At 40.7% G+C, this 17,499-nt stretch overlaps 1 protein-coding gene and 1 long non-coding RNA gene across 2 annotated transcripts; one reads left to right on the top strand and one right to left on the bottom strand.

Moving 5' to 3' along the window:
- Nucleotides 1-7,384: 7,384 nt before the first annotated feature.
- Nucleotides 7,385-8,878, top strand: LOC111981711 (uncharacterized). Its single transcript, XR_002879623.2, has 4 exons — nucleotides 7,385-7,491; nucleotides 7,675-7,884; nucleotides 8,353-8,472; nucleotides 8,663-8,878. It is a non-coding gene; the product is annotated as an uncharacterized lncRNA (long non-coding RNA).
- Nucleotides 8,879-11,269: 2,391 nt separating this feature from the next.
- On the bottom strand, nucleotides 11,270-16,966 carry LOC139029540 (uncharacterized). The gene is made up of 4 exons (XM_070449753.1): nucleotides 16,666-16,966; nucleotides 11,931-12,056; nucleotides 11,599-11,742; nucleotides 11,270-11,453 (listed from the first exon to the last, which is right to left on the bottom strand). Exons 1-4 carry the CDS (start codon nucleotides 16,964-16,966, stop codon nucleotides 11,305-11,307), a joined length of 720 nt encoding a protein of 239 aa, XP_070305854.1. The 3' UTR covers nucleotides 11,270-11,304.
- Nucleotides 16,967-17,499: the final 533 nt, after the last annotated feature.

The following is a 17,499-nucleotide window of genomic DNA, read 5'->3' as shown; positions in this document are numbered from 1 at the left end:
GTGGTCTTAGGTACTTTCAATGCTGCAGACATTTTTTGGTATCCTTCCCCAGACATAATCCTGTTTCTGAGCTTTAAGGACAATTGCTTTGACCTCAGGGCTTGGTTTTTGCTCTGACATGCACTGTCAACTGTGGGACCTTATATAGACAGATGTGTGCCTTTCCAAATCATGTCCAATCATTTGAATCTACCACAGGTGGACTCCAATCAAGTTGTAGAAACATCTCAAGGATGATCGATGGAAACAAGATGCACTTGAGCTCAATTGAGTCTCATAGCAAAGTGTCTGAATACTTATGTAAATGTGATCCGTTTTTTATTTTGAATTGAAAATCCTGTTTTCACTTTGTCATTATGGGGTATTGTGTGCTGATTGCTGAGGATTTTTATTTATTTAATCCATTTTAGAATAAGGCTGTAACGTAACAAAATGTGGAAAAGGTTAAGGGGTCTGAATACTTTCCGAAGGCACTGTATATATATATATTTTTTTCCTTCTTCTTCTGTTTTGCATGTTATTTGGAATTGATACGTGTCACATACCAGTTTGCAAACAATGTATCATTGAGTTAATAAAGCCACATACAAACGCTTTTTTGCTTTCTTGATTAAGGCAGCTCCAAAATACTGGTATTTCAGCCTAGCTCAGTGCTTTCTGTGGTGGTGGTGCAGCCAACATAAAATACGGAGCTTAGAGGTTGGTAATGTTGTCTAAATCCGTCGTGATTGGCTTAGTGTTCTGTCACTCATGGGGACACTATGTCACCACAAAATCTATGGGAGAGCTCGAAAATTCAAGCCCCTTGGGTGGTGCCATAGATTTACATTAGAAGTGCYYATCCAAGAAGGCTCAAGGTCATTGGCCACAGATAAAATGATGGTTATATCTACCGTAGCTTTGATTGTGCTGATCATGTCAACATCATACTTTCAAAATCTTAGCTAGCAAGCTAGTCAAGCAGTCATCGTCATGAATCAAGTTGACAATCTACTGGCAAATCCTTTTCAAACCTTGTCATATGAAGAGAAATTATAGATAAAACGTATCTGTGCTAATCGGCCATTGGACATAAATATTACACAACAAGTTGGAAATCGCAAATTCAACAATGAGTGGGTTGGAAGGAATCAATGGCTAACTGCAAGCATTGCAAAGAAATCACTAGCTTGCTATTCAGTGGAGTGGATGTGCAGTCCAAGTCTGGGTTTAAGGGTCTCTTTTCCAAGTTTAAAAGGATAAACATTCAACACCATGGGCCAGAAAAGGTTGAATACATTGGCCATGCTGTCAATCCAGCATGACTTCTGCCGCRTTCAAAACAACTGGAAACTCGGGAACTGGGAAATCTCAGACTTCAGTGAGTTCAAGACAACTGAGAACTCTGAAAAAACTAGCTCTGACTGGGAAAATATGTTTTCAACGGTCATCCAACTCAGAATTCCAAGTTGGGAACTCTAGAGCTGCAACCTGAAGATCACTGACGTCGTGAWTCAACCTTGTTTTTTTTCCAGAGTTCCCAGTTGTCTTGAAAGCACCATGAATCCAGAGAATGCCACACTTTGATGACAAAATTTGCCCCCAAAGACCTAAGCGCCGCCTTCCTGTTCAAGAGAGCACAGCACAACAAAGTGAGTTCAAAAATGTCTTGTATGCTGTTGCATAAATTATATAATATGCCAGGGAGATATGTATAGTGTAGCTAAGAAAGTAATACTCAGTGTATGTTGTGTAGTAAGCTGTTAGTAGCCCATGTGCCTCACCATAATAAKTTGGTCCCTTTCCACCTCATAATTTAGCCTAATGTTCTGACTTGGTGGTGCACATGTAGCCTATAGCCTGTTTTAGAGAAATGTAATCATTGAAAATTTTCAGAGCTTTCATTGTCTGCTTATATGCCCCCTTTGTTTATCCCATGATTCTGACTTGGTGTACATAAGAATACTGTAAGAACGGCCCATGCTCTGAATTCTGTCGCTGTACATTTCAKAATTGCTGAACAAATAGTTATATTGTCCATCCTAGCTCGCTAATTAATGTTGTCATCAAAATTACGGATTGCCTATTATCCGCTCATCGTCCCCTTATGCCATAGTTTGTAYATCTYAATTGTCAGTAGAAACCMCATTTGTTTAAGCAAGTYAGCCATATCAGCTATGTTTTTTTAAAAGCCAGTAAATGAGGCTGAATKAACTGTTTCGCTGCCAGACAAGGCTCCRCTGATAGCCAGGTGTAGTGGTGGTAAAGATTCACTCCATGGTGCTGAAAAGAAYGCTCTGCTGTTGGGACAGCTTTATGTAGGCCCTAACAATATGTGGGCACCGTTTGCCACCGTTATAGTGCAATTCATGTATTGTTCAGTGTTGTGTTGTGTAGTGRCTTTGCTGGCATGCATTTAAAATATATAGTTTTTGGTTTGCCCCACCAAGATTTACATACTAAAATCGCCACTCCTCATCAGAAATGTATATATTATTATTCAGGAATATATGTCTATACTATATTACATTATAAGACCATTGAWCAGCATGACATATCCCAGATTGTGCCTTTTATTAATATTCTGAATATCAAGAAGGCGGTGTCGCCTGCCATGTAAAACAACCAAGAAAAAGTTTTCAATTAAAGATGCACGATTTAGAAATCGCTTCGCCATTTCCTGGTTGCTAAAATTTGAATGGTTTGCTTAATATCAGATTATGTGACAAAACAAGCAAGTATAGTGTAGAGAATCRTTGTACCATCTAAACAGCTGTGAAATGTCTTTMCATAACTAAAAATATATTTTCAGCTGTTTGAAGCTGGCATACAAAACTGAAAGTAAAAGAGACAAAAACGAAACTTAAGAACCGGAAGCATAGAAATAGCGCACATAGAATACATATACCCCTTCTTAGACTTTCAATGAGAATGACAGATCTATAACAAAATGTCTATGTGAATTTCGTTGGGTCGCCCAAAAAGTTACATATTGCAGCTGTAAATATTGACATTTTGCACATTATAAAAGGCAAGCTTGTTCATTTGATTTGATATCAAATGTCGAACAAAAATCAAAGTGACTTCTCCACTGACTCAACCTGAAGAATAAGGGATACTCTTGCTAAATAGGACATAATGTCCTGATACTATTATGATGGTTATTTATCTCCCAAGTGTCGCACTTACGTTTTCTGAGGGAAGTTTCTGTGATCGAACTCAGAATGATCCCACTGACTTTCGAAATCGTGCGCCTCGACATCTGAATTCCTAGGGATTTCTTCTACTTGAGTCTGATATACACCGTTGTGGTCCTCATATGTATTCATCGAAACGATTTGTTGGTCGTGATGGTCGRCGTCGCTGTACACCGTGTTATCATACCACTCTCCTCTCGGATTCTGTCGTCTGTAGAAAGCATTCGGAACAAGAGTCATACATCGGGTTAAAGATGGGGGATTTAAAAGCGGAGTATCATCGACAACAGTTGATGGCAACGGTTGGGGATCAACCTCCCACTGCTCAGGTGCGCTCTCATGACCTTCGTCTCTAYTGGGTGGGGAGGAAACCGCGGCTGCCCTCATCATGAGTGTGTGGCTTCAGGGTGGTTCCAACAGTCTTTTCCTAGTCTAGTCCTGGTTCTGAAACAAAAATATGCACCAAATAGCTACCAATACATCACTCTTGAGCAGTCACAATAAATTAGGGGGAGCAAATCTGATGTAAACCGATGTAAACTGAAATCMAAATCAATTGAGATACTTTTGTCTGTCAGCTAGTGGTAATCAAAATGGGGTTTTATTTTTCATCAACTCATCTCCAAAAAGGTTGACATAAACTCAACTACTGTGTGATCTATAATGGAGAAGGCCCTTTTAACATGTCAGACAATCCCTGTTGTGTGATCTAGTGGAGCAGGTACCCATATATAACATGTCAGCTGCAATMATTTTCGTCTGTGAACTGCCAAATTTTCCATGATGAATTGGGGCTGTCTGTTGAATCCCAAATTCCTACTTTTGGGCTTTGGTCCACTTAAAAAGCAAACAGGGCTATCAAGAGTGGTGTGTTCTGTAGTGCAGCAGGTAGCGCATTATGCTAATCTAATGTGACACACTATCCACGCAAACACAATTTTGTCTATGCCAGAGAATGTAACTCATTTGGCCCGACAGCTTTCTCGTTTCAGCATTGAGAGATATTTCATTACCGAAGGTTGTATTTAGATTCATTACTTAAATGTTATGTGCTTGGGCACTGATCTTGTCTTGTGTGAGAATTGATAACAAATCATATGTATGCAATCTTGCTTGCACCCATCGGTGGCATATCACGCAGTTTCGCAAGGCCCCCGCAAGGTTTTTGTAATTTGTTGTTTTTGCGGAAAATGGCTAACTGCCTGCAATTATACACATTTTGCCATGGGGCAGAGAGAAAATGTTGAGATGTATAGCTAATTTCCTGCTAATCTATACATTTTGCTATGAGGCTGAGAGAAAATGTTGCAGTTTTAAGGCTAATTTCCTGTAAAACTAAACATTTTGCCATGGTTTATGACGTGTTCATATTGGGGAGAAGGACCGACGTTCAGACCCTAACAAATAAACAAATAATATATATATATTTATAGTATTAGTGGTACATCAGTGGCACCCATTCATGCCATTATTTTCAGTGGATTAGATTACAATAGCACATCTGTGCCTATATGGGTTGTATATGCAGCTTTAACAAATAAAAATCATTGAAGTTGACAAAGAAAATAGGAAAAGTACAGAATAATGTGCTGGGCAAATCAGTGAAAAACAACAAGAGTTCAGAGTCCAGGTTATTAAAGGATCCCTCTGGTTTAGCCTAATCAATGGCCTTGCATGACCCTTAGATGCCAGGATCAATGGCTTTGATTATTGGAGGAACACCTTTGTCATGAGTGTCGAACGCCCACACTGCTCAATGCTGCTTGATGGACACAAATGCTCCTTGATGGAGAAGCCCTCCCGTGCTGGTTACCAAGTGCTCTGACAAATGTGGAGCTCCAGGAAAACATTTCCCACAAACTTACTGTGAAAAATGTGAAGTTTATGAAACAGAGTATCATAATATAAATGGAGGCTACTTAACATATGTTATATCACTGGATATGAGAAAATGTATAAATGAGTAATGTGGTATAGTCCACATGCTGTAAACATGTATAGACACAGAATGCCTGATATTTAAAATTAACTAAGCTGTAAATTATATTTGAAATCTTCTTTGAGTATCGAAGACAATGTAAAACTACTACCACATAACAATATACAAAAATACTTTTTCCAGCTTCACACATTCTGTAAATCCATCACTGATTATAATGCTGTTTCTGTCTGTCTGACAGGAAGCTGTCTGGCACACACCCTCCCACCCACGCCCCACACACCCTAAAGCAATAAAGCTTGATCGTCATATTAAAATAATTTACCCATTGAGGCAGTCAAGTGTGTTTCACTCATTAAAATATATCGTTTTTTTAAAGAAAGACCATAAACCATAGTGTGTAATTTCCGTCAGTTAAATTAAGACAGGATATTGAATTTTAGTGTAAACTACTACCTCAAGCCCAAAAGAACCACCATCTATTTTCAAAAGTCACAGTTCTTGAGGTGGGGTAGAATATGCCTAGTCATGGGAAAATCTAGATAGTACTCTTCCTTCTGCTCAAAGCCCATTGGAGGATAAGGTCAGAGGGAAGGACCTCTGGCTTTCTCATCCAATGGGTTTTGAGAATGAGGCGAGGCGAGAGACGCTTGGAGTATGCAATTGAGATTCTTTCATGGTTTGATTACATAAGTGACTGCAAGTCTTTAACCCAACGGAGAGTGTCTGGTATGGGGTTAATTAGTGAAAAAGTAAAATCAATTTCTAATAATTTTGATATTGGATAAGCTGTCCGAAAATAGTTACCACATCACCACACGATTAACCTCATTTACTGGTGAGGTGATCGGACCAAGGAATGTATCGGAGTTGGTCCATTTACCTGTGAATCAAAATTGCATTGCTGTAGTGGCCTACCAATTTCAAAGACAGATTTCCGAGTGATATATCTATGTGAGGAAGATAAACATACTAATGTTAGTCCAGTCATACATTCACTGGGAACATGGTTCTTTACAGTTTAATTAATGTTTGTTATAGGTTGTTGACAATTATGCTTTCATGGAGTGATGGAGTAACCTTGTTCAAGTCCAATAAAATAGCACCTCTATTGATCAACATAACACATCGTTTCTGTATAGATTGAATTGATGATGCGTATCAAATATATGCCAGATGATATAATGCTGAATTTATCATCGTCCATAGCTAGATTTCCATTCAATTGGTGACAGATTATCATGCGAATATTCTAAAGTCCGCATGAATAAACATGTGCATTTTCACACCAGAGACGTGTTTCCATCAAATGGACTTGTTGCGGATACAAGTCTGTGCGTGATGACAGACACATAAAATAACTTGTGTGGTTAAATTCCCATGTACTGAATAAAAAGTTTAATGGGTTTCCGTTGCATTTTCACACTCTACTGTTGGTTTTGTTCAAAACATTTTTGCGTTACGTAGCCAATGTGCCCATTCTGGTATTGGCACGTGCGCTCTAGCCAAAACGATGACATTATTATGGACAAAAGAGGATATTATTTATTTGTTAAATGTTAGTAATCATTGATATCACCAGAATAAGACCCTCGATATTTATTGGAAAGGAGCGTCAAGCACATACCGTGCACTTTCACCACCCTCTGTAAGTTCATATCATGTATTTCATATGTAGCCTAATAAAGTGCATGCTTCCCCGACGAGTAGTGGGAGACCACCACCAATATCATTGCGTGAATCACAAGTTTACTTCATATGATGGTTATTTTATGAATATTTTCGCATAAAGTCGTTTCCACCACATTGCTCGCATAGTATTTTACCGGCACAAAAGATCCACCATGTCTAGTTTATTTGTGCCGTGGACATTGTGAAAGTTTACCGACAAAATGTTCTGTTTCCATCAGGCTGTTATGACATTTCCTATCCGACGTACCTTACTCACATAAAACGTTTGGATGGAAACCGGTTCATGTTCGAGAATTGTCGAGACGGGTGTACTGGCCAATCGGTTAACCTACAGCCAACAAACTAGAAACTCTTGGAGAGACTTGTGTTGACAGAGAAGAAACACCTGCTGCAAATGTTCAAATTAGGGGAATTTCAATAGTCCTCTTTTCCTCAATCTGCATTGATTTTTAACTGCTGGTAAGAAGTGACAGCTAGACTATTGGATATACACCCTGTTCTGAATTAAGTCTTGTTAGAAAGGGCAGGTGCTGATTGGTTTGGGGGAGTGTATAGTAACTTGGTAAACAGATAAAGAAGGGAATAGCTGTTCAGCAAAGCAACTTGAAATAATCAAACATGAAGAGTTTTGTTGCAAAGTATATCAGTGTCCATGCTGTGATTTTGGGACTGCTGCTACCTCAGGTAAAAATACAATAATCAGTGGGCTCCACTATTACAATTTGAGCAGTGTAACAATACAGATCATGTAGTAGATAGAAATCTGAGACTTGATTTTACTTCCTGTTTTAAATATACTATGTCATGAAGTGTGTCTGCTATTATTGACACAGTAGTGGTGACCTTATTTTGCATGTGTTCTTCTAGGCAATCCCATCAATGTGACGGGAGTGTGGCGAAATGAGCTGGGCTCTGTGCTTGATATTGAGGGGCGTCGGTTCTGAGCTCCGAGCCTTTATCAGAGTGCAGTGGAGACTGCTCCAGGAGTCACGGGTCCAGAACAACAGGCCAAGTTACTGGTGTGACTAGTAATCGGGTCTGCGAACCTCTGTGGCTTTTCTGTGTTATGGGAGGCAGGTGTGTAAACCCTGGAATGTGTTCAGCAAGGCATTTTATTTTTATTTCACCTTTATTTAACCAGGTAGGCTAGTTGAGAACAAGTTCTCATTTGCAACTCGACCTGGCCAAGAGGAAGCAAAGCAGTTTGACACGTACAACAACAGGGTTACACATGGAATAAACAAACATACAGTAGAAAAAGTCATATACAGCATGTGCAAATGAGGTAGGTTAAGGGCGGTAAGGCAATAAATAGGCCATGGTGGCGAAGTAATTACAATATAGCAAATTAAGACTAATGGTAGAAGATACTGGGGTGCAAAGGAGCAAATAAAATGCAGCATAATGTTGGAAATATATTTTGTACCACTAATTGCACCACTTCTATCTCCAACCTTCCACAATGTGGCCCTAGTCTCAATCTGAATGACCTTGACTGTAACAATGGCTGTGATGCAATTGCATCATAACGCCTGTCCCCCCCAGGTTCCTGTAGCGCTTGGGTTGGTCAGTGTTTCCAACTGCCTGATGGGAAGCGAGTGCTGAAGACCCTGTGGATGCTGCGCTCTGTGGCTTCATGCCCTGCAACAACTGGAAGAGTACCAGGTAGGCTACAGCTCCTCACTACTTAGCATAGGTTGTGGGGATGTTACTGTAGAACACAATTGCCCTTCACTAAAAGCCTACTGACATGAGAGCTACAGGGGTAAACTCAATGTTTTTAGAGCTAATTCCTATATGGACATTGAGCATATTTGTATACCATTTGTTTTTTAGACTTTCTTTTTATCATTAGGATGGGAGAGGACACTTTCATCTTCATTTCCTGAAAGCAGAATGTACTGATCATCTGGCAATGCTGCATTTGGTTTGCTGCCCTCTACTGAATTTTCTTTTATACTCCCTGAGCTGATCTCTCATCCATGCCATAAACTATGAAATTGTTCAATTCCATGAATAAAAATGTGTTATTTACCTTGTCTTGCCTGACATAAATAAAAGTTTAAACTCAGATGGGGATATGTTTTGTTTATTCTCCAACAACGGTCTGTCAAATGAACATGGGTGGTACCAAAGTGGGATAAACTATTGTTTCAGACATTACAGAGCACTGGGCATTAGGCTTGGGTTTCTATGCCAAGGTAAAAACCTATTGACCACGTTTACATGCGCACAAAATTCCTGTACTGTTCAGGGTACTCGTGTATTCTTACTTGAGTTGACGCATATAAACATATCCCGTTTACATTGACCCGAAAAAGCTTTGTTCCCGGTTTAGATTTTTGGCGGGGTGGGGCTACTGTGGCATGTACAAATCTTATCCAGTTTGTTTTTTGCAGGGTGTGCAGGCCAGTTTTGCATATCGTGGTTCTGTGATGGTCAAACAAAATCACTTCAAAAAGTAGGCTACCTGTGCAGGTCAATCCACTGTAAATGATTTTGTTGATACTCTGTCCTGGACTGTAGCAGTGGCTACCTTCACCCCTTATTTAGACTTTCTAGTTATTGAAATTTCAGGTAGCTATAGTTAGGCCTACATGTAGCTTTCTGTCAACTTGTTGCCCCAGACATGAGTGCTCACCAGAATGTCTTGCATTGATAATTATTGCATTAATCACCAGTAAATTGCCTGTTCGTTTAGCGCGGCTGAGAACACAGATTGTTGAGCAAAAGATTCCATGTCATGTTTGACCGGTTTTAAGGAAATTAAAATAAATGACTTGTCTTTTTTTGTGGTGATACTGTCTGATAAGTGTCAACACATTACACATGCATTTGCATTTTCTCGGTGCTGAAAATCCCTTCCAAGATGAATTAACATTTTACTGCCAGAAATGCATATTCTGCAGGAGTAAATAAATGCTGTATTGAGCTAGTAGGCCAAAACGATGTTATATTGACAGTTAACTACTCTATTTAGCCCATATGAACTTAAGAGAATATTCTGTTTATTCAGGTTACTCCTTAGCAGGGAAATCCAAAGGTGTGTGTAAACAGCTTATATCCTGAATAAGGCCCTTAACCGGGTCTAGTCGCAAATTGAATACGTCCCAATGATATAATCTAATCCAGTGGTTCAATCATTCCCATTGTTTGGAGGTGCGCTTTTGGTTGTAGGGTCCACCGACTAACACAACTGTTTCATCATAGTACTATCTTTATATCCCAGCAATAGCTGGAGCGACTAACACTATAACTTCTCCAATATCACATGATAGGGGACCATCAGAATGCCTCTTCCTAAGTCGTCAATTCTTTTTAACTATTGCATTAGTTATGTTGATGTTTTTAAACCACTTTATCAAACTGAACATAAAATTTTAGCGTTTCTATTGACGCGATATACCTAGAGTACTTATTCTTAAGTCACCAATTGAGCATGTCTAACCAATGTGCCACTTGGATTATTTTTGGTCTAGCATTTTGTAGCAAATCAGATGGAGCACACTGATATTTCAGGCACTTTTCCATTAATCTTGTCGATGCAAAATCTTATTATTCAATGTACTCAGTGACTGATAAAACAGTTATTGACCCATTGCACGTTCCAAAATAGTCAGGTTTTACTACATGTACAATCACATCTCCGTCTAAGCCACTGAATGAGTTATGGTTGAGTATCATCATAGACTTTTTGCTTAGGACCCAAGCGCATGTTGACCGTGTCCCATTTCTGCAGCTGTAGTGTGATCACACTGGAGAAATGATCAAGGCCTGTGACTCATTGTCTAAAATATACATCATCGTAGCGGTGTTCTTAAGTGCTGCACCCCTGCTGGATGCACTGTCAGCCCCTGCAACAGTATATCTGAAGTAGTATGCTCCTCTCACTGGTGCGGTCAATTTACCTGTATCAGAGAAGAGACATAATCACCATCCTTAATTCAACAATGTGGGTTACTGTGCTATACTTTCATGTGCTATAATTGAAAGTCCAGTGCCTCTGAAGCTCATTGTGGTGGCTCTACATACTCATTTATAGGTCCTTATGAATATATGATATGCTGTGTAGATTATCCCACAGCAAGAAGATATGGCCTAATACTTTATAAAGATTTAAAACGATGCAATATATTTGCTGTATAAGAAACACAACAATGGATAGRGAATATACATATGAATGCAGCAGGGTACCTGTGGATGTACTGTAAGCATCTCCGATGTTTACATCTACTCACTTGTAGATCAGGTCATAATAGTAAATAATAGTAAATGTCGTTGAGGAAGGGTCCAAAGTAGCCACCAATTCCTAAAGATGCAGAGAATGACACCTTTGGTGTGTCTGTGAGCACAATGTCATCACAAGGTAAAAATGTTGTGGCACAACTAATTATCGATGCACGGATTGTTACGCTACTGTAAAGTCAACAACTCAAATAGATGTGTATAAGAGACAACTGTAAAGTCAACAACTCAAAGCACTATATGTAATGATGGCTAATGTGTACACTTCTCCATACATGAACTTGCTTTCTTCAGCTCGTCAACCTCTCCTCTAAGCTCCACCACCTCTGACTCCTGCTCTTGTAGCTGGATCTCAGTGTTGTTTGACCTGSTAATAAGGRCCTCYAGTTCCCGGGCTTGAGCTAAGGGAAAGATATCACACTTCCTCCCATGACAACATTACCAAATAACATCTGTGTAATCATGTATTGTTCTCTTTAGCAGTACCACAAACCTTTTTTTGTATGACAGAGGTCATTTTTGACTTAAATGTAAAATAGCACGTACCATAATGCTCCCTCCACAGTGCTACTACTTCAACTTTCTTCAGGTTATCCACCATAGCTCTCAGCTTCCCCACTTCTGCCCCCTGCTCCTCTAGCTGGATCTCAGTGTTGTTTGACTTGGCATTAAGGGCCTTCAGTTCCCGGGCTTGACCCAAAGGAAATATATCACAATTAATACACTAACTCCCAACKACAACATTACCAAAAACCATGGTGTTGTATTTGAGATGAATCCTTTAATTTGTTCTCTTCAGCAGTAACAGACTTTGTATTGTCACTGCCAGAGGAGATTGTAGACCTGTAAACAAGAGGGTCTGCACTGTGTGTACGTACCAAAATGCTCACTCCACAGTTGCACTACTTCTGTTTTCTGACGTGTYAGGTCCTTCTTCTGTTCCCCGACCTCAGCCACAGTGCTGTTCAGCCTGACATCAAGGACCACTAGTTCCTGGGCTTGACCTGAAATCAGATGAATAGCCTTAAAAAATTGCCTCAAGTTCCCAGGTCAAATCCCTAATAATTTGAGCTATTATAGTTTTCTTTCCTTCATCCTCCCTCCACAGATTGAGTACTTCAATTGTCAGCTTCACCACCTTCATCTTCTGTTCCTCCAGTTGGGTGTCGATAGCGTTTGACCTCATGGTGAGGGCCTCCAGTTCGTCTRATTGAACTTTATATAGGTTCCATTAGAAAGCAGCCACAGTTAGTGGAAAAATAAATTGGATGGCCTTGAGGCAGTTTAATAAATGTATTAATACTGATACAATAATTTTTTTCAGACCACAACATCCTGACCTTTAATCAACCTATGTGTACAATGTAATGACTGTTGGCTATAATAAACAACATACTGTACCTTCACTCTCTCTTCAGCTCCTTCACCWCWGCTTTCAGCTCAGTCAAATCCACCCGCTGTTCTCCCACCTCTTTATACTGTAAAGAGAATATACATCTCCCCATCAGTTCATGTCTTTAAGAATGTGAAATGTCAGAATAATAGTAGAGATAATGATTTATTTAAGCTTTATGTCTTTCATCACATTCCCAGTGGGTCAGAAGTTTACATACACTCAATTAGTATTTGGTAGCATTACCTTTAAATTGTTTAACTTGGGTCAAAAGTTTCGGGTAGCCTTCCACATGTTGGGTGAATTTTGGCCAATTTCTCCTGACAGAGCTGGTGTAACTGAGGCAGGTTTGTAGGCCTCCTTGCTCGCACATGCTTTTTCACTTCTGCCCACACATTTTCTATAGGATTGAGGTCAGGGCTTTGTGATGGCCACTCCAAWACCTTGATTTTGCTGTCCTTAAGCCATTTTGCCACAACTTTGGAAGTATGCTTGGGGTCATTGTCTATTTGGAAGACCCATTTGCGACCAAGCTTTAACTTCCTGACTGATGTCTTGAGATGTTGCTTCAATATATCCACAWAATKTTCCWYCCTCATGATGCCATCTATTTTGTTGAGTACCAGTACCTCCTGCAGCAAAGCACCCCCACAACATGATGCTGCCACCCCCGTAATTCATCGGTTGGGATGGTGTTCTTTGGCTTGCAAGCGTCCCCCTTTTTCCTCCAAACATAGCGATGTCATTATGGCCAAGCAGTTCTATTTTTCTTTCATCAGACCAGAGGACATTTTCTCCAAAAAGTATGATTTGTCCCCATGTGCAGTTGCAAACCTTAGCCTGGCTTTTTTATGGTGGTTTTGGAGCAGTGGCTTCTTCCTTGCTGAGTGGCCTTTCAGGTTATGTCGATATAGGACTCGTTTTACTGTGGATATAGATACTTTTGTACCTGTTTCCTCCAGATCTTCCAAGGTCCTTTGCTGTTGTTCTGGGATTGATTTGAACTTTTTGCACCAAAGTATTTATCTCTAGGAGACAGAAGGTGTCTCCTTCCTGAGTGGTATGACGGCTGCGTGGTCCCATGGTGTTTTACTTGCGAACTATTGTTTGTACAGATGAACGTGGTACCTTCAGGTGTTTGGAAATTGCTCCCAAGGATGAACCAGACTTGTGGAGTTCTCCAATTTGTTTTTTACGGTCTTGGCTGATTTCTTTTGATTTCCCATGATGTCAAGCAAAGAGGCACTGAGTTTGAAGGTAGGCCTTGAAATACATCCACAGGTACACCTGCAATTGACTCAAATGATGTCACTTAGCGTATCAGAAGCTTCTAAAGCGATGACATCATTTTCTGGAATTTTCTAAGCTGTTTAAAGGCACTGTCAACTTAGTGCATGTAACTTCTGACCCAATGGAATTGTGTACAGTGAATTATAAGTGAAATAGTCTGTCTGTAAACAACTGTTGAAAAATGACTTGTGTCATGCACAAAGTAGATGTCCTAACCGACTTGCCAAACTATAGTTTGTTAACAAGACATTTGTGGAGTGGTTGAAAAACGTTTTTAATGACTCCAACATAAGTGTATGTAAACTTCCGACTTCAGCTATAATTGGGCTGAAAATATAATTATTGATTGAGTTTGTGATGTAAGCTTTTACATTTTGCTGCACTGTATTTTCTCTATTTTCTTTGTACATTACCTTCAGTCACCTTCTTAATTTCATTGATCTCTCTCTCATTGGCCATTATCTATGTTTCCAAGGCTGAAATGTACCACACATTTTTTTTAAGTACATTATAAAATTCAGTCAATTTCCAAATGGAATGGTGTTGCTCTACAATAGACTGGACATGAACATGGCAGTTGCAGGATCAAACAATGGATAATGATAAACAATTACAACAGCATTATTGTTGATAATAGAAATAATACCAGAGTTGCCTAAGTTCCTCAGTGTACTTCTTCTGAGCTTGCAGCTTCATCTGTGCAATGCTCAGTTTAATTTTTAAATCAACCATGCTGGTGCTGTGCTCCTGTAGCATTCTCTCGCCCATCTGGAACTTTGCCTCCATTGCCTTCAGCTCAGAGTGGGTGATGCTCAGCCTCACTGCCTGCTCTACCATCATGGTCTTCTGACTCTCCAACTGACTCTAACTAGCTCTCAGTCTAGCTCCCAGGGCTGTCACTTGTGACCTAGCGGCTGTCAACTCCATTTTGTGCTCCACCGCCACAGCCCCTATTTTCTTCACTCCAGCTCTCAGCTCTCTCAGCTCAGTCCAGATGTCAGCTTGGCTGGTTGTCTGTTTGTCAGAAGCACCAGCTTCGTTTATTCTTGTCTCATCTTYACTGACCGTTATCTGTGTCTGTGCTCCACATAGAGAGATCACCAACACCATGCAGCCACACTATAACAGCCCTCATCTTCAGCTATACTGCAATGCAATTAGCTTCGAGTGGCTAGTGATACTGATTGCCCTCCTCATATACACATGCTCTAGTTAAACATTGATTGTACTTTTTCTCTCAAGGGTAAAACTGGGGATAGTTGATCATGGTAAAGGTACTTGAGGGGATGTCTGTGAGAATTACGAAGCTGCTACTCTGGCTCTGACTAAATATAACAGTGCCACTGTGCTGAACTCTCTGGTGCACAATTCCCACACAGGAAAAATACAAAACACATTTACAGTAAATGGTACACTGGCATAGTATGATAAAAGACAGCAATATAGCTATTACGTAGCCGTCATTCAAGGGATAACGATAAAGGAATAATCTGGGTAATTACCATGTACAAAGTGGAAGAGACACTTACACTGTACTTACCAATTGAATCAAYGGTATTTTTCCAGAAAAACAAGAGTAAAAAATATTGTACTTTGCCATTTAACAGACATTCTTATCCAGAGCAACTTAAAGTTAGCGCATTCATTTTAAGGTAGCTAAGAAAGACAACCGCAAATCACAGTCATATTAATTCTTATGGCTGCAATCCCGTTAACGGGATGATATGACAACAGCCAGTGAAAATATGTATTTATTTATTTTTAAACTGCATTGTTGGTTAGGGGCTCGTAAGTAAGCATTTCACTGTAAGGGCAACTTTTTTTGTGTTGCTTTTAAGTCTTTTAATTTTTTTTATCTTGTCAATAACACTTTATTCTCGCTAGCTATTTGTGTAGGTAGCTAACAAGTAAACAAAATTGTTGTATTCGGCGCATGTGACTAATACAATTTTATTTTATTTTATTAATCAAGATTCTCTTTGAATAAGTAGGTTTTCAGATACCTACCTACATGACCTTATGGTAACCCAATGTAACATACTGTTATTTCATTATTATGTTATGTGCTACAGAATCCCCCTGCCGAGGGCGCTGTTGGACTAATTTCCAGCGTGTGTGTTTATTTACAACTGATTGGCGCCGCATTGTCTAGCTCTCTTCCTCATGTAAGATATTGATCACCCCCAGCTTGTGTCTTCTACAAATCAGACTCTCCCATGCACCCCACAATCTGGCCATGCACTGATCATGCATTCTCTGATTGGTCAGATTCTCATAGCTAGCCCTGCACTGGTCAGACGGGTCCGTTGCACACTCCCTCAAGGGTATAGCTATTTCCCTGAACCTGACAGTGGTATCGTGGAGTTAGGTGCATCGGATGCTTATACAAAAACCATCCCCATGTTCATCTTCCTTAGTGTGTGTAAGTAAAGTTCCTGTGTGTGTCAACTCTTGGGTTGCCTTATTCCTCTCTAACCAGGGGCAGTGTCAGTGTGTCACAAATGAGTAGAATACGTAGACCCGAGTCGATCTTTCATGGTCCTATGTCCCGCTGGATTTGTGACTTTGCTTACACCACTATTATTATGCCGGTCCACAAAGACTACAAAGGGTACTTTCCACACTGCCCACACTGAGGTCCAGTGGATTATGGCTCCRGGGTATCCAGTGGACTACTACCGTGTGGATTATACCCCCTCTCTGGAGCCTATTGGAGCCCCACGCCTGCCAACGGTACAGCATGGACCCTATGGCCCCTCTCCTCCATCTGTGGGATGCTACCCAGCACAAAGTGGGACTGCAGTAGCACCCAATTTGTGGTCTACCAGGGAGTCACATTGCTGCATCCGTAGTATGGGTTTCCTTTTTCCGGTGGAGTACAGGAAACACGTTTGGCTCGTATGGAGCAGAATATACAGAGGCTTCTTCACATCTTGCAACAGAAGGCCATATCCCGGGCTTCCTCCGGTCAGGGGAGCCCTCTCCGACAGGTTGCAGTGGAGGACAAGGGACAGTCATATGGAGTTCAGYAGCAGGACGCCACCTCTCAAGCCCGGCAACGTTACTGGCTACGACTGTGACTTTAGTGTGTGAATATTCTGCCTCTTTGGCCCCGGCACCGTTGTCGGGCACGGCTGCGACTGGGACCAGGCAGGGACACGCAATGTGTCCAGCCACCACTGGTCCWCAGGAGTTGCCTACTACAGAGACTGAGCCCACCCCAGATGTCATTCTCGATCCTCCCTCCACTGTTGTGGAGTCTGGGGGAACCCTCTCACCGGCTCGGGCAGTATATATGACACCAGCACCATCGCCACATGGTAGTGATCCTATGATGCTGACTGGACTCTATTCCTCACTTTCAAAAAACAAATAAAGCAACACCTCATGGCACAACGCCTCTCCCCATGTGACCTGTACTTGTTGTGTGTATGTACTGACATGTATGTGTAACTGATAGATGCACACACACACACTACAGGTTAATGTTTATAAATGTATGTAAATTGGATTATTTTTTTTGTAATGTATTTCTTATTATATGTCGGACCCCAGTAAGACTTGCTGTCACCATTGGCGTTGGCTAATGGGGATCCTAATGAATCAATCAAATCAAATCTGGCCCTGACCTTGGGTCACCCGTTGGGGCCTGCTCCGGGGCCTGCCCTGGGCTCTCCTCTGGTTCCTGCACTGGTTCCCCCCCTCCCCTCTCCACACCACTGCCACTCTCTGTTGTCATCTATGCATAGTCACTTCAATTAACT

The sequence above is a fragment of the Salvelinus sp. IW2-2015 genome, linkage group LG20 (genome assembly GCF_002910315.2).
Source record: "Salvelinus sp. IW2-2015 linkage group LG20, ASM291031v2, whole genome shotgun sequence".
Taxonomy (NCBI): domain Eukaryota; kingdom Metazoa; phylum Chordata; class Actinopteri; order Salmoniformes; family Salmonidae; genus Salvelinus; species Salvelinus sp. IW2-2015.
This window is presented reverse-complemented; position numbering and strand designations above follow the sequence as displayed.